Source organism: Hippocampus zosterae, chromosome 13 (genome assembly GCF_025434085.1).
Source record: "Hippocampus zosterae strain Florida chromosome 13, ASM2543408v3, whole genome shotgun sequence".
In the NCBI taxonomy this organism is placed as follows: domain Eukaryota; kingdom Metazoa; phylum Chordata; class Actinopteri; order Syngnathiformes; family Syngnathidae; genus Hippocampus; species Hippocampus zosterae.
The window spans coordinates 5,214,390-5,241,051 of NC_067463.1; the positions used below are offsets into that span (position 1 = coordinate 5,214,390).

General features: G+C 45.0%; 3 protein-coding genes across 3 annotated transcripts in view; 1 reads left to right on the plus strand and 2 right to left on the minus strand.

Moving 5' to 3' along the window:
- pkd2 (polycystic kidney disease 2) overlaps positions 1 to 26,662 on the minus strand; it is a 178,287-nt gene that overhangs the window by 88,406 nt on the left and 63,219 nt on the right. The window lies entirely within an intron of this gene.
- Positions 118 to 16,692, plus strand: spag5 (sperm associated antigen 5). The gene is made up of 24 exons (XM_052083603.1): positions 118 to 374; positions 466 to 567; positions 4,275 to 6,193; positions 6,825 to 7,017; positions 7,111 to 7,227; positions 7,436 to 7,528; positions 8,171 to 8,305; positions 8,389 to 8,508; positions 8,591 to 8,683; positions 9,331 to 9,465; positions 9,738 to 9,831; positions 9,915 to 10,062; positions 10,134 to 10,184; positions 10,262 to 10,436; positions 10,628 to 10,749; positions 10,874 to 11,042; positions 11,154 to 11,298; positions 11,480 to 11,720; positions 12,584 to 12,716; positions 12,824 to 12,904; positions 12,979 to 13,128; positions 16,102 to 16,176; positions 16,296 to 16,376; positions 16,474 to 16,692. Exons 1-24 carry the CDS (start codon positions 348 to 350, stop codon positions 16,543 to 16,545), a joined length of 4,671 nt encoding a protein of 1,556 aa, XP_051939563.1. The 5' UTR covers positions 118 to 347; the 3' UTR covers positions 16,546 to 16,692.
- foxe1 (forkhead box E1) lies at positions 17,971 to 22,705 on the minus strand. The gene is made up of 2 exons (XM_052083694.1): positions 21,850 to 22,705; positions 17,971 to 21,383 (listed from the first exon to the last, which is right to left on the minus strand). Exon 2 carries the CDS (start codon positions 21,358 to 21,360, stop codon positions 20,296 to 20,298), a length of 1,065 nt encoding a protein of 354 aa, XP_051939654.1. The 5' UTR covers positions 21,361 to 21,383; positions 21,850 to 22,705; the 3' UTR covers positions 17,971 to 20,295.

Consider the following 26,662-nt stretch of genomic DNA (forward strand, 5'->3'; position numbering starts at 1 on the left):
TTGGCGTCAACAGTCCTGGGTCGATTGGCGCAGTTTCGCTCCGTCCTGTAGGTGGCAGCAATATAAAACAGTCCAAATGCATGCTTATTCGAAACATGACGACAAAGAAGAAAATTGACCAATAGCAAAGCGGCTATTTCTGTTTTGAACGAAACGCGCTTGTTGATGGTTTGACGTATTTTCTCTACACATTTTAAGAGGTCTACTGAGCAAGAAAGCTTTGACCATTTATGCACTTGCTAAAAGAACATAGTAAACTCATTCCGGCGCGACGATTCGGTTTCGCATTTATTCGAGGCAGCAGTGTCCCTACTTGCTCATACGAACCGTTTTGAAGCACGCCGGAGATGTCAAGTCGAAGCGTGGAAGGCTCGGTAAGAATTGAAATATTTTTGGGGGCATAGTTTTCGAAAATGTCAGCTTTCAAGTGCTGTAGTTCATATTTTGATTCGAATGCTTTTTTAGCCTTCCAGGAGATGTGAGCAGCGCCCTCCGTTGAGAAGTTTGGAGAATGAAAAGCAGCATCTGCCTTCTCCGCCGAGACACAAGTCCAAATCACTGATGAAGGTACAGTACCATATTTACGTTTAAAGACTACTAAAACGTTTTATACTTCTCTAATTGTAAAACGCAGTACTTTATACTGAAAAATACGTTGAATATTCATTAAAGGATGAAATGTTTTTGCATTTACTGTACCAGTGGAAAATCTAAAAAGTAATTGCTTTAAAATAATATAACACCGTAAAGAATTATATATACAGTATATATACTGTGTGTGTGTGTGTATATATATATATATATATATATATATATATATATATATATATATAATGGTGTTTTTTTTCACACAAGAATAAAATAGAAGTCATATATATGTTGAAAATGGGCGGTGGTGAAGGAAATAACGTATAAAATGTATCATACACTTTGTACAAACACACACACACACGCATATTAGAGCTGTCAAACGATTAAAATATTTAATTAAAAATGCAACTGTCATGTTAACTCAAATCAACTAAAAAATTAATCGTGATTCCTCACACATTTTTTTATCGTTTCTGAATTTCCTTTTACATTTTTTGTCCTATTTTTTCCCCATTTTAATGCTCTCATCAACATGGAATCATGAATCTGTTTTCTATGTGCCAAATGCAAATATTTACTGAAATAACAAATTCGATTTTACATGAACATTTTTCACTTGGTGCAGTTATTCACACATAATAAGCGTGTGACGGAAAAGTGGTTAGGACTGCACGACTGTTTGTGTTTTATGTTGTGTGTTGTGTTTATTATTTTACTTTATGTTAACTGTTTTGTAAAGCGCTTTGTTACAGCTGCCGCTGTTGTGAAAGCGCTATATAAATCAGAATGTATTGTATTGTATTGTATTGTATAATCTCTCACACAATATTACTGTCCATCAAGAATGGTGAAAAAAATATTTTGTCACACAACAGCTGCTTTAACAGCTTTTTTTATTAAATCAAAATAGAGCAATATAACATTGTAAAGTGCACATCTAAGGTACACTAGTACTCGGCCTATAGTGGATTTAAACCATAGTTGCATACTTCATTTTTCTCGAGTTTGCTTTCAACACAGCAGTTTGTTTCTGTATGTTTGTTGAAGAATAACGAGACACCAGACACCAGTGTTCATTACGTGCCGCTGTATTGGAAACTGCCGGCCGTACAAACAAGCACACGCACTTCCCCCGTGCTGCAGGGGCAAACCATTCTGAAAGGGGGGGGGGGTTCACTCCCCCTAACACAGTCAGGCTATGTTGATTGTATTGGTCCTTCTTGCGCGGAGGTCTCTCTACGGTTTTGTGTAGACCTAATTTCGAATGACTACACTTGGTTCGATGACGACACTGGAGACATTTTACTTTCGCTAGGTCGCTAACACTGTAGCACACTATCACTGTCAGATGAACACAGAGAAGCTCCACCCGCTCTATTTACATGGACACAGAACACTATAACCTTCCACACAAAATAGTTCCAAACAAGTAACAATCGCGTCAGTGGCATACATCGTATAGCTGTATGATACAGAGAGAGAGAAGAACAGATAACTATAAAAAAACGCGATAAACTGACAGCTCTAATATATATATATTAATAGCTGTCAGTTTAGTGCGTTTTTTTATATATCTATATATATTAGAGCTGTCAGTTTAGTGCGTTTTTATTGGCATTAATTTAAATGAATTGTAACGGGATTAAATTTTTTTCTCGCGAGATTAACGTGGCACACGTCACAAGCGGATGTTACGTTGCTGTATAAATATACCAGAACAAAACAACAAGCGCGCTGCAGAAGTCCACGCCCATGTCTGTTTTGCCAGCCACGGCAGCACGAGTCACCGAAAACGGATACTTAAAGAGTATATGAATGGAAAGTTTACTTTTAAAAAGTTGCCAGATTGTTCCACTGACAAGACCAACGTTATCTGTTCTTCTCTCTCTCTGTATCATACAGGTATACGATGTATGCCACTGACACGATTGTTACTTGTTTGGAACTATTTTGTTTGGAAGGTTACAGTGTTCTGCATCCATATAAATAGAGCGGGTGGAGCTTCTCTGTTTGTCTGACAGTGGTAGCGACCTACCGAAAATAAAACGTCTCCAGTGTTGTCATCGAACCAAGTGTAGTCATTCGAAATGAGGTCTTCACAAAAACTGTAGAGAGACTTCCGCACAAGAAGGACCAACACAATCAACATAGCCTGACTGTGTTAGGGGGCGTGAACCCCCCGCCCCCATTTCAGAATGGTTTGCCCCAGCAGCACGGGGGAAGTGCGTGCGCTTTTTTGTACGGCGGGCAGTTTTGAATACAGCGGCACATAATGAACACTGGTGTCCGGTGTCTCGTTATTCTTCAACAAACATATAGAAACAGACTGCTGTGTTCAAAGTAAACTTGAGAAAAACGAAGTATGCAACCATGGTTTAAATCTACTATAGGCTGAGTACTAGTTTACCTTAGATGTGCACTTTATAATGTTATATTGCTCTGTTTTGATTTTATAAAAAAAGCTGTTAAAGCAGCTGTTGTGACAAAATATTGTTTTCACTGTTGTTGATGGACGGTAATATTGTGTGAGAGATTATGTGTGAATAACTGCTCCAAGTGAAAAATGTTCATGTAAAATTGAAAATCGAAAATATTTCAGTAAATATTTGCATTTGGCACATAGAAAACGGATTCATGATTCCATGTTGATGAGAGCATTAAAATGGGGGAAAAATAGGACAAAAAATGTAAAAGGAAATTCAGAAATGATAAAAAATGTGTGAGTAATCACGATTAATTTTTTAGTCCATTTGAGTTAATTATGACAGTTGCATTTTTAATTAGATTAAATATTTTAATCGTTTGACAGCTCATATATATATATATATATATATATATATATATATATATATATATATATATATATATATATATATACACCTGTATATGGCTGAAACCTCATAAGTCACAATTTTGGTAAATTGAATCATTTTCAAAAATTTATGCTAGCTACTAGTCCAGAGTGGGTGTTATTTTATAATAATTACAAATATATATAAATTATCGACCAATCTAAATCGTTGAAAATGTCTTACTTTCTATGTTGATGCAATGTTGGTGGTTGTACAAACATGCTATTTTGGGGTCTGCTGAAACTATACTATTTTGGAGATACAAGGTTTCATACCAGTGCCAATAATCTTCTTCTATCTATCTATCTATATATATATTGCGCGTCGTCCCGCACGCGGTCTGTCCTTCCGTCTGTCCCTTTTCAAAACGTACCTACTTCACCGCGCCGCCACTGCGCGCCGCCACTGCGCTGCTCAGGCAGTGGCTCACTACGATCGCGCGGGCATCTTAGCGAAAAAATGTTGTCTACCCACAAGCATTGCAATAAAATTGTTAGTTATTTAGTTGAGCTAAACATCTCTTTATTTTCGCGATAAGCAATGAAGATGAACAAAAAGTTGAACCAAGCAACAACACTTTTGTGGGCCGAAGGCCCACCTTACCAGCCTTCCGCAGGAACTAGCTGATGAGCTGCCCGGAGGGCGGCGAACCACCACCTTACCAGCCTTCCGCAGGAACTAGCTGATGAGCCGCCCGGAGGGCGGCGAACCAGCTAGTATTTATATATGGAGAATATTTAGTTTTGAGCTGGGAAAAAAATATTTAAAAATACAACTATTTGTGTGTTTTTTGTGTTTCTGCTTCTCTAACTCACTCATTGTAACCAACAGGAGGATGTTTGTCTCGGCCTGTGCTCTCCTCCATTAGCCAATGTGACACAAACCATCAAAATGGCCACTTTTGGACCCGTCGAGCTCGCATTTCAATCCTTCATCTGCTCCGGTGGCGAAGTGATGATTTCAGAAGAGCCTTCACTGTGCGCAGAAGACCACATTTTCTTGCCTCAAGACCAAACTGTTGGTGGCACTTGTGAAAAAGAGGATATGGGGACCAGTGAAACCCACAGCATACACATGGAACATCCTTATTGCCACCCTGAGCGAACGGACCCTGCTGTGGTTGAAATCATTCCAGAAAACACTCAGTCTGACAGCAGTGAGGTGAAAGTTTCAGCTGGCTCCAGGCAACTGGGTGAAACCGTTCCTTTTGTAATCGACGGTGAGCATGTAGAGAATCCCAACGACTGTCAACGTGAAGGCACTCCGAGCGCAGTCTTCGATGTGACATTAAAGTCATTCACCTGCACTGGGGTTGAGGTGGAAATTCCCAACGTCACTAAAGTGGTAGATGAGACAGTTCCTCTTCCAGCAGAGCAAATGGTCACCAGTCATTCAGAGCTGAGCTTTTTACCTGCTGATGTGTGGCTCTGCAGCGATCACTTTGACCACCCATACTGCCATTTTGAGACCAATGTGGACACTTTTGGACAAGAGGCCGACTTGTTGAGTGCTTTTGTCGCTGTTCAGGGAGAACAGGCTGAAAACTCCCAGCTCCTCCATAACGAGTCTCTCACAGTGGATTGTGTTCAAAAGAGCCAAATTCACGATGAGGCGGTTACTCTTACACCAGCATTGGACAAGACTCTGACTCACCATTCAGTTTCTTTAAAAGTCCAAGATGGATTTTATGATGAAATTCCCGCAGTCGCTGAAATGTTTAACGAGATCTTTCCTCTTCCAGCGGAGCAAATTGCAAGCGGTCAATCCCAGCCACAAATTTTACCTGCTGAGGTGAAGGAATGTGGTGAGCTTTTAAACTGTCATTTTGAGAAGAATCTTCTAGATCCTCACATTGAGACCAAAACGGACAATTGTGGGCAAGTTGCCGGTATTCCAGAGGAACAAACTCACTCAGAGTTCCTGACCAAGAGCCAGATTCTCACAATGGATCCCATTCAAGTGAACCCAATTGATGATGTTTTAGGGACTTCGACACCATCATCGGAAAAGACATTGGTGCCTGAGTCAGTTAATTTAATAATCCGCGCTACACCAGAGAGGCTTGATGATGGCAAGATAGTTCCAGAGGGGCAGCCAAATCTGGACTTCAGCCAGTCCAGCGAGGCCAAGGACAGCGCACTGGGTTTGTCTGAAAACAGACCGCATGTCCCATCACCTGTGGGTGAACCTCTCGCGGAGACCTTGCCCACTGTTTTAAAAGTGCTCACAGAGCGGCCGTCTGTCGTGTCGGCTCTTCAGCTCATCAGTCCGATTCGAAGGGCGTCGCTCACCCTCGCGAGGGCTTGCAGGAATCCCGCTGACCACTGCGAGAAGAACGCGCTTTCACCGGACGGTACCGAGATGGCCGCTTTGTGGACGGACCACTTGGAGAGCCCGCTGCCTTGTCCCCTCTTCAACTCCACCACTCTGTGCAACAAGCTCCAGTTGGAGGGTCCGCAGCCAGAGGATTTGGGGAAGAAGAATCACGGGTCGGCGGTTCCCGACGGGCCTTTGATTCCGGATGGTCCGCTCCAGCAGCAGCTACGGCAAATGGCGGAGTTTCTCCTGCTGGCGTCGGGAAAGATTAATTTTGCCGCACCTCCCGCAAAGTCTTGCGGCGTCGGAGTGGGCGTCACCCCTGTAAAAATGTTGGATCGGAGCCTCAATACGTCAGGAGAGTTTGAGAGAAAGGCTGATTTGTCCAACGCGGATGCCTGCACGCTTACGGATCCTCTTCCTCTCATGTGGAAGTAAGTGATGGAAATTCTTAAATGCTTACATTTTAGAGCAGAGGGAAAAAAAGTGTCAGTGATGGACTGAGACAAGTTGAGTTCACTGGTACTGGGCATCTCAGATTATTTGCTTGGAAATTTTACGCCCCCCCCCCCCCTCCAAATGAAAAAAAAATCTATCGAACTCTTGCTCAAAATTCATGAGTCATGTCCTTGTATCTCAAAGCACCTCTGTATTGTTTTTGAACAAACGCTATCGATTTGAATCGCCCTTCATCTCAAGAGAGTCTCAAAGTCCGGCCCTACTTGTGGACAAATATGGAAACAACTTTCAATGCAAAATGAAACTTCAAATCCAGTTGATTATCATATCTTGATTAAATGAGAATCGTAATAATAAGCACAAACTTGAATTTATCAAATGCTATTTTCTTGTTTAAAGTCACTTGCCCTGTACTCTAAACAGACAAAGGATGCAAATCAGGGTTAAAATTCAATCAGTTGTGCAGCTCTTATATGACAACAATAAAATAGATTTAAAAAAAAAGAAAACAAGTCACAACAATAGTTTAAAAAATAAAGTTAGGTGGAGAATTGAACGCGACCCCCCAGCTCCAACTGGTCTTCCCCCGTTTGTGTGCCTGGGCAGCTGTCCCGCAGGAAGCTTGGACAGCGTGCCAAGAGAGGAACTCGAGCAGAGGCTGACGTCCAGCACGGTTATGGTGGAGGCCTTGGTGCAGCAGCTGGCCGTGGCCCGGGCGCTGTGCGCCCCCTCTGCAGGCCCGCCGCCGTCCCAGCTGCGGAACAAGTTGGTGCAGACCGACCACACGGAGCTCAGCCAGGTGACTGACCTGACGTGAGGATATAGAAATTCCGAGTCAAATCATTATTTCACTTTTTTATTTGTATTTTTTTGGTGCGTATTTATCACCAAGACGACAATGTATAGGGACTTGTATATGGCGGCGTTGGACAGGATTGGCAACTTGGAGCAAGATGGAAGCTCTGTGCAGGAACTCATCCGGTATATGCAGGAAATGCGCGTCACCATGGTGAGCTCCCCCGTGTTTGTCAAAAAGATGTCGGAGGGAGATAATAACAACCACGCAACGGACACTTGTCATCATGTTCACTCTCGTTCCTTTTGCGCATACACCAGAGTTGTCTGAGTTTCCCCATTATGCTAGCAACCTGCTCATCCGTTTTTTTTCCTTGTCTGATATCCTGGACTAAAAAAGAAAACTCCCCTTTTCCCAACAGGCATCTTTGACGGGCGACACCGATGCAGCGCTCTCCGACATGAAGCAAATGGAGGCGCATGTTCGAGAGGATCATCGAAGACTGGCTTCTCATGTAAATATCACCCAATATATTGATGTTCAAAGGGAAAGTGACATTTTTAGATCATCAAATGTTACATTTTTAGGGATTTTTTTTCAAATGAGGAAATAAAATGTCTGTTTTCAAGAAAAAGGTCAAATTATATATTCTTAAAAAGTTTACGATTGAGGGGGAAAAAAGTTGACAGAAAAAAGTGCACATTAAAACAAAGAAAAAATATATATAATATAATATATCATGATTTTTTTCCCCAAGAAATACAGCTGGTATGTATCTCACTGAGCGGCGCATGCCTGCGAACATAGGAAAGTTGGGTTTTCCTCAGGATTTGTAAAAATTTGTCATGTTTGTCAGCTTTCAAGAAAGAGATTTTTTTCCTGCAAAATTTGGGTTGGGTAGGGGGTTTGAGAAAAAAAACAAATTTTTAAAATATACAAAATATTTCCAGAAAATACATCTAAATTATGTATGAATAGGACACAACACACACACACACACACACACACACAAATGTAAAACTATTTATACATCGGTTTGTGCAAGGGAACACACATTCCAGGAAATGGACGGATGGAAATTTACACATCACCACCGACAACGTACAAGACTGCATTTGCCTTGTCAAACTCCAGTTCATTTGTGTTCTCCTTATAGTACGGCAAGATGAAGTTGTTGTGCACTAAGTTCAAGGAAATGCAGACACGAATGACGCAGAAGGTTGACGAAGCATTCCGGCAAAGAGACGAGATGAAGACTCAGATGGAAGACGCTCAGACGTCCAAGGAAGCTGTAAGCATGAAAGCGACAGTCGTCTTAATGCTCGCTCGTGAATGAAGAGGCGGCGATTCGACTTTTTTTTTGTGCGCGCACAGGCCTTCAGTACCGTGGAGCAGGTGAGGACTCGCTGCGCCGGCGAAATGGCGGCACTGCGGAGGAGCGTCGGCTCTCAGCAAGAACTCTTGGCTGCTCTCAATGTTACCTTCCCAGAGCTGGTGAACAAAAAAAAAAAAAGCACATTGACCAACATCCTCTCTGAAGATGTCCCTTTTCAATCCTTTGTAACTTCTACAACAGGTTGCACTAAACGAGACCAACAGTGAAACCTTGAGCTCTGCTTCGGATGTTCTGTGCCAAACCATGCAGGATCACTCCAGTTTGACGAACGAAGTGGGTTGAATATATTTGAGCAAATTTGTACTGTTTTGCACAAGCTCTCTTGCTGTTGTATAACCCCCACCCTACATCATACTTTAATGCTTGAAAGTTTGAATTGGACACCTGTAAAATACACTCGAGAATGTCAATATCATGGCCAGCTTCTCAAACAGAAAAAAACTCTTTTTCAATTTGTGCAGTTTTTGTCGTGAATTTCACTTTCATTAAAAAAAAAGTATAGTATGCAAATATTATGAGCCGTGACTTTTTCAGTCAAACACATGCGATTAAAAAAAAATTAAGTCAATTTGAATTCTGACAGATCAAGCGAACCTGAGGGAAATAAGAACACATCCCTTATTGACCAATAGGAGATCACAGTCCTTGAAGGGAAGAATTGTGCTTCCAAAGATCTGTGATTTTATTTACTTATCTCTTGTGTCGGATGGATCCCGTCACCAGCTGATGGATGCGCTTCCCTGTTAACAGCTTGGCGCCTCGCTAACAAGAGGAACAGCAGCTGTATTGGTCATGTGGCTTTTTCTTAATGCGTTGCACCAAGGGGCACATGCGCTGAGGCAACTGTGTCGCCGGATCCATCACTTGGGGTCACTACTGACTCTTTCTCCTGAGTTGATTGTTGTTGTTTTTTGTTGCAGTTGTCCAGCGTCAGGAGCCTGGTGCTTCGGACCACTCCTTTGCTGCTGAGGCTGAACGAGAAGGCGGCGGCTGCTCTGAGAGAAAGAGATGAGCACATGTCCGCGCGGGACCAAGCTCAAGAGGAGAAAGAGCAGGTCACTACAGCATTAGCAAAGAATTAATTTTTTTTCCTCTTGATATGAAGCAAGCTTTGAAACCCTCCCAGCATTCATTCAAATCAACTGAAGTAATATAAAATGAAATAAGCATTTTTAAAATTACAAACCATGTGAAAATAAGTTGCTACACCCGAGACTATTTAGTTTTAATCATCCTGCCAAATGTGAACAAATCGATTACAGTCATCACTCAGTCCTATGCTGATGTGATGCTTTCTGATTATTATTATGTTTTTTTCCCCGTACAGCTGCAAGAGGAGTTGAGAAAAGCCACATTCAGTCTCCAAACTGCCGACGAACAAATTGGTGATTTAAGTCTGCAGGTTAATATTTTGACCTCAGGTAAAAAAACAAACCACATTCAAAGCTGCGGTGTAAATGCGCACACCTGCCAATTGAAACTTTTTTTTTTTTAACCCTCCCAGAGATGGGCGTGCTACGTCAGAAGCTGAAGGAGGGTGAGGAGCAGCGGGCCGAGCTGGAGAGGACCTTGACGGAAATGTCAGCCACCGTGTGCTCCACGACGGCTGCCCACACATTTCTGGAGCACACCCTGGCCGAGGAGACGTCCAGGTAATGCCCCACAGCGACTCCTCGATGAATTACAGAATAAAGACTCACTCCAAATGTTGTCGTTGTTGCAGGTTGCAGCAGGCACAGAGAGACGCCAGCACGGCCAAGGAAACGGCAGACCAGTGAGTTCGGCCTCTTTGGTGAAATCCGGAGAGTCTTTCGAGTTCTCGTTGCGATGCCTGCAATTTGTTGCGCCCAGTTTGGCATCGTCGCTCTGCCAGGCGGAGGAGTGGGCGGACGAGCTCAGTCGTGATTTGGCTGAGAAAGAGGAGCACCTAAGGCGGTTGCGGGAGCTCTCGCAGTCGCAGAGCTCACAGATCCAGCAACTGAGGGGCGTCTGCGCGGAGCTCGGCGCCGCGGCGGAGATGAACGAGGTGGACTGAAGTCGATTGAGTCGCCGTCGACAGAGAAAATCCCACTTACTGTATGAAAGGGATTGAAAAACATAACGGGCTCCATGCATGTCGACCACATTTTCCCCCACCCCGGCTTATGTATGTGTGACGTTGGGTGTATGACGTCGATCAGTTGACCCACTGCGCATTGTGCCCCGTTTGGGTTCCAGTTCCTGCAGGCGGAGAACGAGGTGGCTCGAGAGCAGCTCGCCGAAAGCGAGAACATGCTCAGGGTTCTCCACGAGAGGAACATCCAGTGTGAAGACCTGAAAGCAGATCTCTCTCGATTGGAGTGAGTCTGCGTTTGCGCCACACTGGCGAAGAGAGGGACGGCTCAAAGTCGTTCAGTAAATTATGCGGTGACAGGGTATGACATTTGTGGTGCGCCCCCGACTTGACGGTGTGCGTGTTCGCAGGCGAGAGAGGAAGAGCGTGCAGGAGGAGCTGGAGGCCACCCGGATGAAAGCCGACACATCCCAGCGGAAGCGGTCCGAGGAGCTCGCTCAGGCCGTCACGGAAATTACCTTGCTGCACCACACGCTGCGGGTGGTGACCGACAAGCTGCACGACGTACTCGGCGGCGAGGTAAAAGGGAGATTAGCGTGGGCGAAGCGCATTCGAGTTCACGGATTCCTCATTGGCGTGTCTGGAACGATTCGTGCGTTTTTTTTTTTGTTTTCTTTTTTTCCCCCCCAGAAGCCAAAGCCAAATAACTCACAACCAGCGCTCAAAGTGGAGCAGCAGCAACCGTCCAGCTCTTTTCTAGATTGTGTCACGGTCACACTAACTGCTGAGAAGAATGATGATGAGGAACAAGATGAAGAAACTAAGACAACAGACGGTAACTTAAATCAACGCTGCCCAAAGGGGTGCCGAACATTACCAGTAAAATTCAGTAGGAAATGAACCTGGGGAATTTTGGAAAGATATGCAACAATTTTAGAAAGGGCAAACCATGGGACAAAAACAGCCCGATTGTCTTGGCGTGTACCCGAACCCAAGTTGACGTTTTGCCTCTTCAGTGTCCACGGACTCGCGAAGGGAGAGCATATTCAGCGAGAACAGTGCCTTCACACGCCTGCCCGTCACCCCGAAAAAAAAGCAACCCGTGGCGCGGGAGGTTGATGAAGAGGAAAAGGAGGAGCAGAGCGGCGTGGCGGAAGTGCTGGCCCACCTGAGCGACATGGTCACGGAGCTCGTCGGCGCCCTCGAGTCCGTGCAGCGACAGAAAGACGCTCGGGCGGAGGAGCTGCAACACGCCACGTAAGTAGACAAAGTGGTCCTTTCATTGCTCTTTGCCAAATATTTTAATTGGAATGGGTGTACAGTCAGTCATCCCTCGGTTTTCGAACATCTCTGTTCGAGATTTTTACGCCTCGGAAAACTGTTTTTCAAACCAAACTAATCAAATCCGAATACGCCACTCGACTCCTCTCAGCTTCCTTACACGAGGAAGTGACGTTTCCTCGTGTAGTGTTCATTGTGAGCAGATTATAATGGGAAACTTGGTTTCGGATTTTGAACAAATCGGTTTTCGAACAGCCTTCTGGAACGGAATATGGTCGAAAAGCGAGGTGTGACTGTATTTCACTTTTGACGGTTCTGAACGTTCCGGCTTGTCATCTTCTTTTAGCGGTTTGAAACAGCGTCACTTCAGTTTCCAAACAAATTGATTATGATTTCATAAAGAAAACAAAAAATTGATGTCACGTATTCTATTTTTATTTCATTGCGTAGATTATTCCAGATCACCGTAGTTGACGATGCACTTTCAGCCAGTCAATTACACAAACACAAAATGAAAAGACTTGCAAGTAGCATGGAGGCAACAAATACAACCATGGCCGCCCCAGATCAAGGCACAAGCTACAGACCAATGTACTACAGCGTCTATCAACGTTGCTTTTGGCTTACAGTTTATTTATTCATTTCATTTCTGTACATTACATTAAGGTACAGTACATTACAATAAAGGGCTATTAGTATTTATCAAAAGCATGCACCGGTACCATTAAAAAAAATAATGTTGGCACAATTCATTTCACGTGTCAAACATTGAATTGTTAAGAGCTTTGTCTCGCAACGAATTGTACGCGCGTGTATTTAAGTGCTCGTCTTCCTTCCAGCTACAGCCTGGAAATGGCGCTGCAGGACACAAACAGCAAGCACAGGGCGGAGGTGTCCGAGCTGAAGCATCAGCTGAGCTGCCTGCGTCGGCAGGCCGAGCACCGAGAGCAGGCACTGCAGCAGCAAGCTCAGGTTGGAGGCGCCGAGCGGTCGGACAGATTCCACAGTGCCTAGAATTCATCATTGACAGGCCTGTGATGCTGAACGCAACGACGGTATTCTTTCTCTCCCCATGACAGGATTCCAAGATGATAACCAAGCTCATGAATGATGTCACCGAAGCCCAGGAGCTGATGCTCAAACACAGAATTGAATATAATGTAAGAAGCCTAATCTATCCCTCATCGAGTCATGTTTCAAGCGTAATAAACTTTTCTTTCACCCCCACTAACAGGAGTTGCGTAAGGAGATGACGGAGCTGCATCGCTCTCTCCAGCAGAGTGAAACAGAAGTTCAAATCCTGCGCGCCGAGCTCAGGAAAGCCGGCGCGCAGACGACCAGCGAGGTTGTTGAAAAGGAAGAGAAAATCCTTTTGTTAAAAGAGGTATGGCCATGCTGGCTTGGTGATTCCCTTACAGGTTGCCACAGCAGCCTGTTGGGCTGCAAGATATCATCAGGCGGTGCCCTGTGTGTGTGTGTGTGGGGGGGGGGGGTGCTATTCCATTTTACCTATCCTGCTACCCCTACATCCCAGATGAGCAGAGATTTTTTTTCATTCAGTTGCACTTTTTTTTTTTCTTTTCCATCCATCGATCCATCCATTTTCTGATCGGCTTTATCCTCACAAGGGTCGCGCGGGGTGCTGGAGCCTATCCCAGCCGTCTTTGGGCAGTGGGTGGGGGGACACACCCTGAAATGGTCACGAGCCAGTCGCAGGGCACACACAGATGAACAACCATCCGCGCACTCACTCACACCTAGGGACAATTTAGAGTGTTCAATCAGCCTGCCATGCATGTTTTTGGAATGTGGGCGAAAACTGGGGTACCCGGAGAAAACCCACGCAGGCACAGGGAGAACATGCAAACTGCACACAGGGAGGCCAGAGCTGGAATTGAACCTGGTACCTCTGCACTGTGAGGTTGACGTGCTCGCCACTGGGCCGGCATATTATTATTATAATTATTCATTCATTCATCTTCCTAACCGCTTGATCCTCACTAGGGTCGCGGGGGGTGCTGGAGCCTATCCCAGCTGTCTCCGGGCAGTAGGCGGGGGACACCCTGAATCGGTTGCCAACCAATCGCAGGGCACACAGAGACGAACAACCATTCGCACTCACACTCACACCTAGGGACAATTTAGAGTGTTCAATCAGCCTGCCATGCATATTTTTGGAATGTGGGAGGAAACCGGAGCACCCGGAGAAAACCCACGCAGGCCCGGGGAGAACATGCAAACTCCACACAGGGAGGCCGGAGCTGGAATCGAACCCGGTACCTCTGCACTGTGAAGCCGACGTGCTAACCACTGGACTACCGGGCCACCTATTATAATTATGATGATGATTATTTTTTCTTATCATTCAAATTAATCTGGATTTTCCCTGTGGTGAGTCACCTTTTTTGCAAGAGAGGGGACTTTAAATATTCATCCATTAGATGGCAGAGTTGCTCACGGTGAGAGGCGCAGAGCAGGTGTGGGCATACTTGCCCCCCGGCTCAGTGCCTGTACATTGGGGTTCACACCGGTGGACGAGAGGGTTGCATCCCTCCGCCTGCGGGTGGGGGGACGGGTCCTGACTGTTGTTTGTGCATATGCACCAGTTCCTCAAGGCTCTGGATGTTGTGGGGCTGTCCTGGTTGACACGCCTCTGCAACATCGCGTGGTCAACAGGGAGAGTGCCTCTGGATTGGCAGACCGGGGTGGTAGTCGCTCTTTTTAAAAAAGGTGGACCGGAGGGTGTGTTCCAACTACAGAGGGATCACACTCCTCAGCCTCCCTGGTAAGGTCTATTCAGGGGTGCTGGAGAGGAGGGTCCGTCAGGAAGTCGAGCCTCAGATTGAGGAGGAGCAGTGTGGTTTTCGTCCCGGCCGTGGAACAGTGGACCAGCTCTACACCCGTAGCAGGGTCCTCGAGGGTATGTGGGAATTCGCTCAACCAGTCTACATGTGTTTTGTGGACTTGGAGAAGGCGTTTGACCGTGTCCCTCGGGGAGTTCTGTGGGGGGTGCTTCGAGGGTATGGGGTACCGAACCCCCTGATACGGGCTGTTCGGTCACTATACCACCGATGTCAGAGTTTGGTTCGCATTGCCGGCAGTAAGTCGGAATCGTTTCCAGTGGGGGTAGGACTCCACCAAGGCTGCCCTTTGTCGCCGATTCTGTTCATAACCTTTATGGACAGAATTTCTAGGCGCAGCCGAAGCGTTGAGGGGGTCCGTTTTGGGGGCCTCAGTATTGCATCCCTGCTTTTTGCAGATGATGTGGTGCTGTTGGCTCCTTCAAACGGGGCTCTCCAACTCTCACTGGAGCGTTTCGCAGCCGAGTGTGAAGCGGTTGGGATGAAGATCAGCACCTCCAAATCTGAAACCATGGTCCTCAGTCGAAAAAGGGTGGAGTGCCCCCTCCTGGTCGGGGAGGAGATCTTGCCCCAAGTGGAGGAGTTCAAGTATCTTGGGGTCTTATTCACGAGTGGGGGCAGAAGGGAGCGGGAGATCGACAGGCGGATCGGTGCAGCGTCTGCTGTGATGCGGACGTTGTATCGGTCTGTCGTAGTGAAGAAGGAGCTGAGCCAAAGGGCGAAGCTCTCAATTTACCGGTCGATCTACGTTCCAACCCTCATCTATGGTCACGAGCTATGGGTCATGACCGAAAGAACGAGATCCCGGTTACAAGCGGCCGAAATGAGTTTTCTCCGCAGAGTGTCCGGGCTCTCCCTTAGAGATAAGGTGAGAAGCTCGGTCATCCGGGAGGGGCTCAGAGTCGAGCCGCTTCTCCTCCATATCGAGAGGAGCCAGATGAGGTGGCTTGGGCATCTTATTCGGATGCCTCCTGAGCGCCTCCCCGGTGAGGTGTTCCGGTCATGCCCCACCGGGAGGAGACCCAGAGGAAGACCCAGGACACGCTGGAGAGACTATGTCACCCAGCTTGTCTGGGAACGACTCGGGATCCCCCGGGGAGAACTGGACGAAGTACCTAGGGAGAGCGAAGTCTGGGCTTCCCTGCTAAAGCTGTTGCCCCCGCGACCCGGGCCGGATAAGCGGTAGATGATGGATGGATGGATGGATGGATAGATGGCAGAAGTTACAATAAAGCTTGGTGTCCAGTCCACCTGTTGCCATTCAGCCAACAGTTCTTGCTAGTGAATCAGCTGTGTGTTCAATTAAGCAGGCTCAAATTTCACACACAGTAAGTCCACCCATCTTTGGGTGACAGTTACGGTCGAGCAACGCAGCTTGAGATTTCGTGTGTTACGGTCGGATGAAAACAATTGCGCTGAGAAAATATCATTTTTTCTTGTCTCACATTATAACTAATTATTTCCGGCCCGCCATCTCCTTCATGTCCTATCCACAGGTGGAGCGACTGAAGACGAGCCTTCAGGAAACGGAGAAGACGAGAGGCAAATTGCTCGAACGGGCAAAGCGATATGTAAGTGCACGACACACACGCACATGTCAAACGGTGCACCGGACACAAAATGCACGCTCGCCATTCATCCGCCGAGAGGATTTTCTTCGTGCTCACTGTGTGTCTCGGGTTCGCTGCAGCAACAAATCCAGGAACTCAACCAGCAGAAATGCGAGAACGAGGTGCGCATGTTGAACAACATGATGAATAAAGTCCGGGAGGTACGTGGCCCTTCCTCCTCGCCTCATTTTTTGTCGTAGACTTTTAATTGATCTGGGGGTTTTTTTCTTTTCTTTTTTTTGGTCCTTTTCCTTGTAGACATTGCTGTCGTTGCCTGAGGTGGTGAAGACCTGTGAGCAGCTACAGGAGCTTTTAGAATATTTAGGCTGACATGGTTTTTTTTTGTCTATGTTCATGAAGTATAGTAGTATATTTACTTGTGCTGCCTTTTCTGTCCCCTTCGATGTTTTCAAATGTTCACTTTGTTTCACACACTTTTTATGTATTATTATTGGTAAATAAATATAGAAACTAAAACATGGCGTAATCCATACGGCGTATTTCGTTGGTCCGGTGTATTCAACACACAGGTTTATTTGAGTTTCGTTAGACAAACAACATCTGAAAAAGCAAAAAATGATTCGCATTTTAGATTGGCGGTTCATTTATTTTGTATCAACCCGCATTTAAAATGATTAGAACGTGGCAGTGCTAGTTTTCATTCCCATTTTTACATTTTGAATGTAAAACAAAAAAAAAACATTTAAAAAATGCTTAAAGTCATGTGGGTATTTGTAAACCAAGTGAAACATTTCCAATTTTAACTTTTTCTACTTTTGAAGATTATAGCTTGCAGCAGCGGTGCAAGGGGTGGGGGGGGTGTCACCATTTGTTTTTACACTAGAGGGTCGGTCGCTCCTGATGAAAGGAAAGTCCTACCGGTTGAAATAAATCACCATTAATTATGTTTTTGATAATCCATCCATCCATTATCCAAACTGCTTATCCTCACAAGAGTCACGGGCACGCAGAAGCCTATCCCAGCTGTCTTCGGGCAGAGCAGGCGGGGCGCACCCTGGACTGGTTGCCAGGCAACTGCATGTCACACTTTCACAGGCCGGGTCCACCTCAGGCCGAATTTGTGATTGCATGACATCACTTCCGGCGCAATTCGACCGGATCTGGTGTCCAAATTTACATCAAGCTTGTCTTTTGCTCCGGTTAATGCGGGCCACTGAGGCTCCATGGGGCGGAGCCTTTGAATTAATCGAAGGACCCAGCCTGCAAATTGTCTTTCTTGAAGTTAGAAACCGCGTGCGGTCGAGTCACGCCGGATACAACATCATGCGGCCTTCAGTGGAGGCAGCCTGTCCCTGTGAATTTGGACACAATTATTTTGCGGGCCCCTGAAGGTCTGGGGGAGGAGGGGCACAGTTTGAGAACCATGGAGCAATATATTTAGCGCGCTTGTCAGTCCCACTGCGTTTTTAAAATGTATGAGTCCATTGCACTCCACTCTTGGAAAAAAAAATCACAATTCAGCCCCGTCTGTCACTGCGGCTTCTTTCCCAGGCACGTAATCAAGCGTGTCACGCTAACGAAGTGCTTCTCTTTCAGGTCTCATCTTGTCTGAAGTGAGACACAATGACTGCACTGGGCTGAACGATCACATTTGAAATGGTTCCATTGCTTGACCAGATTAGCCAAGTCCTTAAGTGTTGAGGCGGTTGCGAAAGCCTGGCTCCAGATGCCGCTTCAAAAGCAGGTGGGCTGAAACGGCACAGAAAGAAAGCATTGCAGACACCAACTCAGGACTTTGGGAGAAATCCAGTTTAATTTAGATGTTGTACTCTTAAAAAAATTTCAGCTACAATTTCCAACATAACTGTATTTTTTTTTTGGCAACACCATGCATACAACGTTCTTCATACAAGCCACTTATTGCAAAGCCTTTGACCATCAAGCCCAATAACTTAACAAAAAAAATTGAACGTTTTGTCTCATTACTTTCAAGCCATTTTGACTGTAGGTTGTATTTTCCTGGCTCTATTCATCAATCAATTATTCTGTTCCTTAAATTAGCCTATAATGGCAAAGCCAAAAAAAAACGGACACAAAAGAAAGTCCCATTTAAAAAGGAACGTTTTTCCACATATACAGGTATATCTTTGCTTCAACGAAGGACAGTCTTTGTTTTAAGATTTTGGACTACTGCCTTTGATTCGTCTGCTTGATGGCACCATTTTTCCACAGTCAAAGCCCTTTTAATGTTTTCCGACTGAAATACGTGAGTGTGGCTATCAGTGTTGCATAGTAGGTTGTGTACAATAAGTATAATTCCAATTTGCCAGAGTACTAATATAAAAGAACTACAATGGTAATTTCTGTAGCATTAAAAAAAAAATCGCCAGACCAGAAAAAAAAATCATACAAACCCCCCCCCCAAATCATTGGAAATGCTTTTTATATTATAAAAGATATCCAAGTGCGATGCTTTATATTTTCAATTTGAACTGTGCTTAATGTGTCCTCCAGCTGACGATATGTTTTCTACCATTCAAAGTATGCAGCGAAAATTTTACACAGTTTTTACCGTTTGGATGATCAAACTCTCAATGTTGGACGTTTTATCTGCTGAAAAGAAAATCATGTGTTTTCATCTTCAATGTCACAACTTCATCCGTCTTATCTCCAAGAAGTCCGCATTCTACATAATAATCAAATTCACTCAGTAAATGTTTCAAGACACGCTGAAGTTGTTTTAAAACGGGTCGTCATTTTCTGTCGAATCAAATTTAACGGGATACTTGTGCCACGGCACACGCGTGCAGCATCTTCACGTATATCCATGTAGAGTCCTTGAAGTTAATATTTCTTTTTGATCTGTTGACTTCATTTTAACATTCGAAGCATGGAGCTAAACTTCACAATATTTGTGGTTAGCTATTTCAAAGGACCTCTTGAGGATTGAACGGAATCAAAACGTGTCCATCGAGATGCTCACCCGCTGACAATGCAAATAGGCCATTATCTACATCTGGCTCACCATGACCAATGTGGAAAAAAAAGGGGTTGTCAGGTTCAGTTGACAAATCGCGGTGTCCTCAGGAATGCATAAAGAAATATGCGACAGACGTGTCTCTCAATGGGTGTACTGGAGTGTGACGTTAAACCGCATCCAACTCAAGTGGGAAGGGAGTTGGGTTAGCAAGTGCCAGCTAATGTCTCACAAAGTATTCTTTGTGACTGGCGCGGTCAGTGGCATTAAACAGACGTATCGGCCGTATTGTGAAACCGAAAATAAATGTACTTCCTGGTGAATAAGTCTTTAGTATTAGCCGAGTCTCGCCCCATGGCTGCAAATGGTTTCTTGAAGGGCATCAGACCAGAAAACCTTTGCTGTGATTGGAAATGATGATACTGATATCCAAACTACAGCCCGCGGGCCATTTGTAGCAAGCTGACTGTTTTTAGGGGCCCGTGACAAAAATGACTATTTGAGATGACAACGTGTCGTTTGTGCACATTGCATTTTCAATGGTGGTCGGAAAGGCAGAAGTGAGAATGTTCATACGTTGGTTTGAGACAGAGCTTGTCTAGATTTACAAAAACTTTATTCATAAAGCCTCACCGACTACAAAGAATTCAGTTACAGCAGCAAACGGCGCGAGGTGCCGTTGTTTGCCCTCCTTTCTTGACTTGATTTTCTTGAAGTTGTTTTGGCTGTGAATGTGGAGATGTGATTCTGGTGCTGCTATTTACAGGGGTGCATCTGTTCTAGTGAGATACAGGGCTGCGCCCCCCGCCCGACCCCCTCCCCCTAAAAGCTCCCAAAAATGTTTGACTTTTGCGTTATCGTCCAGCTTTTGAAACATTTAAATGCTTACACCGATACAATTCCTTAGCATATCTTTTCCCTCCACTAATGTACTAGTTTTGGCTTGTCAAATAAATTAAAAATGGGGACTGTCAAAGGGGCCCTTGAGTCCTTCCATTTTCCTGTATTCGTAAGTTTGGACGCCACGGAATGATGATGTCCTCGTCGAGAATCTTGAGGGACAGAGATGAAAAGGGGCAGGAAGAAAAGCGTGTCTCAAGTAGTACCTTGTCCTTTACAGGGTGCTTATATGCCGTTAGCTGTCAAATAGCGGACACAAACCTGTCCATGTTCCCGGTATAGGACGGGTGTCGCAGGTAACCCCCTGCGGTGGCACTGTTGTACTGGGAGAAAGACCCCAGCTGCACTGGCGAGACCCTGCCGTAGGGGTCCGCCGTCTCCCCTGAGGAGCCCACGCGACCGGACGCGGCGTACACTTGGCCGTGGCCTTGTCCGTAGAGGCCCTGGGGGGTGGCGTGGTGGTGGTGGTGGTGCGATTGACCGCTGGGTCCGGAATAGGCGAAACCCGGCTGCATGGAGGAGCGGGTCGGGGCGGCCCCTCCGCACGTCTGGTTCTGGAAACCCGGCGGCGCCACGCTACAGGGGCTGGATCCGTTGGGGATCCCCTCGGGGGTGAAACTACGGACAGGCTGCTGCATTCCGTCCGGCCCCTGCGCTCCCAGCATGCCGCCCGGTGGTCCGATTAGGTTGTTGATACTGAACATGCGAGTCTGAGCCGGGCCGAAGCCGGGCGGTGACGGGGAAGGGTAGTAGGACGAGGGCAGCTGCTGCCCGTAGGACGGGCTCAGGGTCATGTTCGGGTACACGGCGTTGGAGTAAGCTGGCGACCTGGTGATCTGGACCGGCGCGAAAACCGGATTCTCGTGCACATACGAGGCGTACGTGCTCAGGTCGCATCGCTTGAAGCGCTTCCTGCGCCGCAGAAAACTTCCGCTCTCAAACATGTCCTCGGCATTCGGGTCCAAGGCCCAATAGTTGCCTTTCCCCGGGCGCCCCGGCTCCCGGGGGATCTTGATAAAGCAGTCGTTGAGCGTCAAGTTGTGACGGATGGAGTTCTGCCACTTCTTGGAGTTGTCCCGGTAGAAGGGGAAGCGCTCCGTGATGAACTTGTAGATGCCGCCCAACGTCAGCTTGCGGTCCGGGGAGTTGGCGATGGCCATGGAGATCAGGGCGATGTAGCTGTAGGGCGGCTTGCCTCGCTGCAGGGGTCTTTTCCTGCGTCGACCTCGGGGCTGATCCTCCGGAGGGTCGGCGACCGCCGAGGATGCGTCCGCCGGAGCGTCTTTCTCCACTTTGACCACCGGCATTCTCTTTGGCTCCTCCAGAAGGCCTGCAAATCAACAAATCACCATGTGAGCCTGCGATCGACAGGTACCAGGCTCCCAATCCTAACGAAGCGATTTTCCGAACGTGACTTTGAGGCTGAAATTTTGGGGGGTTGTGTTAAACTGCTAAATCACTCGTTTAACTCACATTACAGCAAGTAAACAGATGACGCTAGCTACTGTAACATGAGTTGTGGCAGCAGCTTGAGAAAAATCAAGACCGTCTTTCTAGCACCTTGAATTAACGTTTTAACTTGTGGCTAAAACTCTCCCAGTCATGGGCTCCCTAGCGTCCGCCTGCAAATGGAAAAATCGCAATGAGAGGGTGAGTGGGGAGATCCTTGGGTGACGTGCGGAGAACCGAAATCTAACGCTTCTCCTCATTCCGCCCTCGAGAGATTTGGGACCAGGTGACCTGACGTCGTCTATGTCACATGGAGGAAAGTTGGGAGACGATTGACGGCAACTCACTGTCCGTGTCCAAATCCAGCACTTGTTTCTCAAGGCGGTCAAACGAGTTCGGCTTTCCCGGCGGTGCGATCCTGGCGCATTCGAGCTCCTTCCCACCAACGTCTTCTGAGGTCAGGTGGAACCGGTGAGCCCTGCGTCCTCCATGCGTGGCGTCTGAGGTGTGTTTGAGAATGACTCATTGTGCTGCCTGGGAGGCATTACCTCCGCCGTGAGTACCTGAGGGGCCACACCCCCCCTTGTGCGAGCATCACATGCTCCTCGCATGCCTCTTTCGCTATTGTGTCCCTGCACGCTGATGGACACGTCTACATCAACAAATGACGTATGCATATCTTGAAATGTCTCCCAGTGAGACGTAGAAACTTGCCATTTTGTCATGTTTTCAGACAGTGGTTAAAGTTTGTGCTCATTTGATATACAAAATTGAGGGATGGGTGTATTATACAGGGGTCTAATAAGAAACACATGTTTTGTAGCCATTTAGCAGTACCTTGGCAGTATTTAGGGGTCGTTTAAGAAAAGAAAAAAAATCACTGATTTATAGCGTAGGAACAGACTTGGGCACCGCCTATTTAGAGGATTCGGTTTGTTGCTGTTTGCAGCTTTAATTCCCCATGATATGTATATCCCACCTCCGTTTATTTTTTTTAAAATGGGGTCTTGTTTTTTCAAAGCTGCGGTCCTAAGTGACCTCTTCAGCGGCGAGTTACGCCGCGTGTTGTTCTACGCGGCTTGCCTTGTTTGCTTTGGCCCCACGCTGAAACAAGGCAGCTGCATTTGAGGGATGTAAATGCACTGTTTTTGTTTTTCAAACTGTGATTTCAGCATGCAAACTTCAGGCCACCAAAAGAGGTTGTTCTTTTAACATGTGCGTGTAGTTGGCAGAGTTATCTAAAAAACAAGTTAGATTCCATCCACATTTATTTGTTTGTTTGTTTTTTGGGTGGGGTAGGGGGTGTCAATCCCAGTCTAAAAAGAATAGGGTCAAAAAAAAAAATCCCTGAAAATGGAACGATCCACTACTCGGGTCAATTTGACCCACTTTCTTTCTCAATTTTGAGGTCGTTATACAGATAGCAACCCAAACTTTGGGGTTGTTTTTCCACAAAACAACTCCAATAATTATCTTAAAAATTTGCGATTAATTTGAAGTAATCAATCAGTCCGTTTTGGACCCAACTGTTTTTAGAATGTGTAAAGCAAAAGAGAATTAAACAGTAGTTTGTTTTATTCGAAATTGTCTATTTTTGTCAGTGTTGTTTGGTGCAAAAGTTAAAAAACCAAAAACTTTAAGATTATTCCATTCAAAACGATCAAAATTAACCCAAGAAGTTAAGTGGTCAATTTTGACCAAAATGTGGTTATTTTTAACTGTTTGCAGAGTATATAAACCAAAAGAGAATGAAGCATATTAAAGCACCATCATGTCCAACCAAACTACCGTACGTGAGTCTGCTAGCTAATGGAGCTAACATGTAACGCACAACTTGAAAGGTGGGCGAATGGAAATTGGCAGAGATGTATACGGTAAGCGAGCTTCTTCAAAGTTGGTTCTTTTCCTTAGTCCATGTAAACGTACCGCCTGGGGGCAGCTATTTGGACCTAACAAGGATGGGCTTCAGCGCCTTAATCCTTCAAACAAACAGCGATGAATATGGCCCCTAACCTCTCAACGCCGCTGCCGCGAGTTCGGGCGAACGCGTTCTTGGTGCGCGCCGAGCGAGTTAGCCGCCGGTGTTAGTCGTTCTGGCCGTAGGCCGCCTCGACGGGTATGTGGTCCACACGTACGATGCAGTACGTCGCAGTTCTATCGTCAGTGTTTCCCAAGCCGATGTACATTCACTTAATTCATTACAGTGACGAAATATTGTTACAAATATTTGACATGCCTTAACACTCATACGTGAGCAATAAATGAAATGGTTACGTTTAATATTGTAGACATTTCCTTGTCTCTTGGATTAGCATGGAGTATTTCGCCCATTTTCTCATCGTTGGCGTTGCCCCGTAAAATCAAGATTATGAGTTGTTTTTCGTGACATTATTTTTCCCCTCATAGAATTTAGACTTTATAAGTGTTCAATTAATATTATTTTTCCCTCATAAAATTAGGACTTTGAAAGTGTTCAATTAATGTATTTCTGATAAAATTATGAATTGAAATGTGTTTTTATTTAATCATGACCGAGTACCGATATTTGCGGGGGTCATTTTGGTCAGAAATTGTTGGTTTTCTTGTAAACTTGTTCGTTTTTCCAAAGAAATTGAGCTTTTCACTCACTTTTTTCTTGTAAAAGCCGCACTTTCCCATGTATTTTCGCATACTTTCATTTGTCATTTACAAGTTTTTTTCTATTACAGCTTTTAAAAAAGTAAAGTAATAATTTTATACTGTCAAAATATTCACATTATTTTGCACAAATAAAAGTTGGCTGTATTGTATATATAATATATTCAACAAATTATAAAACTAATTGTATGCTATATGTCCATATTAAGCAATTATTTATGTAATTAAAAGTATTATTCAATTAATAGTATGTTCAAGCATCGAATCAGAATTCAAACGGTGCATGTTTTTCCTCAGAATATTAATGAACACACTATTTAAGAATAAAACCATTCGTTCTTGATTCTGCGTACTGCACTACTCTATTGTAACATTTGTCACGGTGGTGGCACTAAGTAATGTATTAATTTTTTTTTGGTGGTACTGTTTTAGCACCACTATCATCTGCGTATAATAACCAGTGACCAAATGTACACACAATTAACACCACAATGGCACAGTCCAAACAACTCCGTTTGCAAATTTCACACCAATAACAGGTTTTCTGTTTCGTTAAGCCGCGTGTAAACATTTGGAATGTTCGTCCTCCTCGCATGCCATAATATGCGTTTGATTGTGTGCTTGCTTTGGCGTTTGACAGCCGTTTGACAGGCGTTTTTTTGCCGTCCGTGCCTCACCCTTGGCCCTAATACGGCTTCTTATGCTCGGTGGCAGCGAACAATTGAAGCTGACTCATTTCCCAGCTCCATCGTTTGCTCATGCCTCAGCATTTGGCCACCGTACAATGTGTGCACTTGATATTTGCCCATGAGCTTCTTTAACTCCTGCTCTACGCTGCCACATTAAAATATGAATTTGGCACCACTGCGAGGTCAACAACAGCGTGTCTTTGTGCTTTCATGATAAGGATGACAGATGGGCATCGGTATGCTGAAAAACGTCGCGTTTTGTTGGTTAAACAATGTTTGGGTTTTTTTTATTATCGTATTTAAGTGGCAACAAACGGTATATTATAAAAGTAGAAATTAAACTAAAATCATATTTAAATGGTTACTTGATTCATATTAAAATATATTTTTAAAATTCATCTCTGTTACTTTGCATTGCATTGAATTTGAGTAGAAAATGAAAATAAAATATTTGTAAAAAAACAGTAATGCCATACAATCATAAAAAATAATTGTACCGGATTGGAATTTCTTTTTCTTAAATACTAGTAACCTAATGATGATCTCTTTCCTGTCGCCGTTCTTCGTCATGAATCATGTTTGTTTTCAAATTGAAAAGACAACTAAAATGAATTCTAAAATTAACCCTTTGAGGGACAGCCGTTACTACATTGGACAGCTTCTCGTGTGATCAGGTTACAGGGTTAATATTGATGAAAAAAAAAAAGAATAATATTAAAATGATCCATTTTATTAGATGACTATTTGCATATATTTGCATATATTATTTGCATATATTTTATAATTACCAAGTGGTACAAGTAATGAATGAATATGTTTCGTGTCGCCGAATTACGGAAGTAGCAAATGCAGATCAGGTAAAGATGGCAATTGACCGTGCATGCTGTGAAGGCCCTTATCGGTGTGTGGCGGCATCACTGAGGCATGATTGCAGACAAGCCCGGGCCAGCCTTCGACTCCAGTTTAAGATGATCTTTGGCATTTGTCAATGTGATGAGGTCTTCTTCACAAAGAGATCTTGGCGTCAGTCAAGCAGAGAAAACCGGGGGCTGTATGGGAGGAGGTGAGGAGAAGGGGTAGTGCGAATGTGGGAGGGGGGTCGAAGGGGGGGGGGCATCGGAAGGCCTCTGGCTGCCCGTCACGAGACGCAAATGGTGGCTTCACGGTGGGGTGGGGTGGTGGTTCTATGGCCCCGTGCTCCTTTTTTTACTTTGGGCCAGCGAGAAATGCTCTCTGTGCAAACAAAGGCAAACAAATGAGCTATTTGAATGTCAACACTTGCATTCGGACAATGTGACAGACAGACGTACGCTCACAGGTGCCGCGATGCTTGGCCGACCACGGAATCATACAAACAAATGTACACTTGTGTTTAGCTTTTTCTTTGGCTTTTTTGCTGACATGTTTCTGTCCTGGCTACTGGCTAAGTCTTGTTTTTTTTTTTGGGGGTGGTGGGTGATGTGTGATTACATCATTTCAGAAGGGAATGATGATGCAGCAATTAAACTTAATGTGATGCTGCAAATGAAGGAACAACTGATTATGATTGAGGGCAATGAGGAGGCTTCCATTCAACGAGTGTCTAAAGCAGTTTGTCAAAGTATAGTAATACCTCCACTTATGAAATTAATTGGTTCTGGAAGAATTTTCTTAAGTACAAAATTTTGTATGTAGAGACATGTTTTACGTGTAAATGACAAATTCATGTTGCAATTAGATTTTTGAGTAAAAATGAATAGAGTAAAGAATAAAAATGATGGTCATTTAACTTTTAACTGTGTCCTCATCGTTTCTTGCCCTCTTTAATTCATGTTCTCTCTCAGAAATGGTTCTC

Bases quoted from the DNA above. Each gene is read 5' to 3' on its own strand.
- foxe1 (XM_052083694.1), bottom strand. From the start codon at position 21,360: ATGCCGGTGGTCAAAGTGGAGAAAGACGCTCCGGCGGACGCATCCTCG.
- spag5 (XM_052083603.1), top strand. From the start codon at position 348: ATGTCAAGTCGAAGCGTGGAAGGCTCG. The intron at 375-465 runs GTAAGAATTGAA...ATGCTTTTTTAG, and splicing joins GTCGAAGCGTGGAAGGCTCG to CCTTCCAGGAGATGTGAGCA. The intron at 9,832-9,914 runs GTAAAAAAACAA...TAACCCTCCCAG, and splicing joins GGTTAATATTTTGACCTCAG to AGATGGGCGTGCTACGTCAG.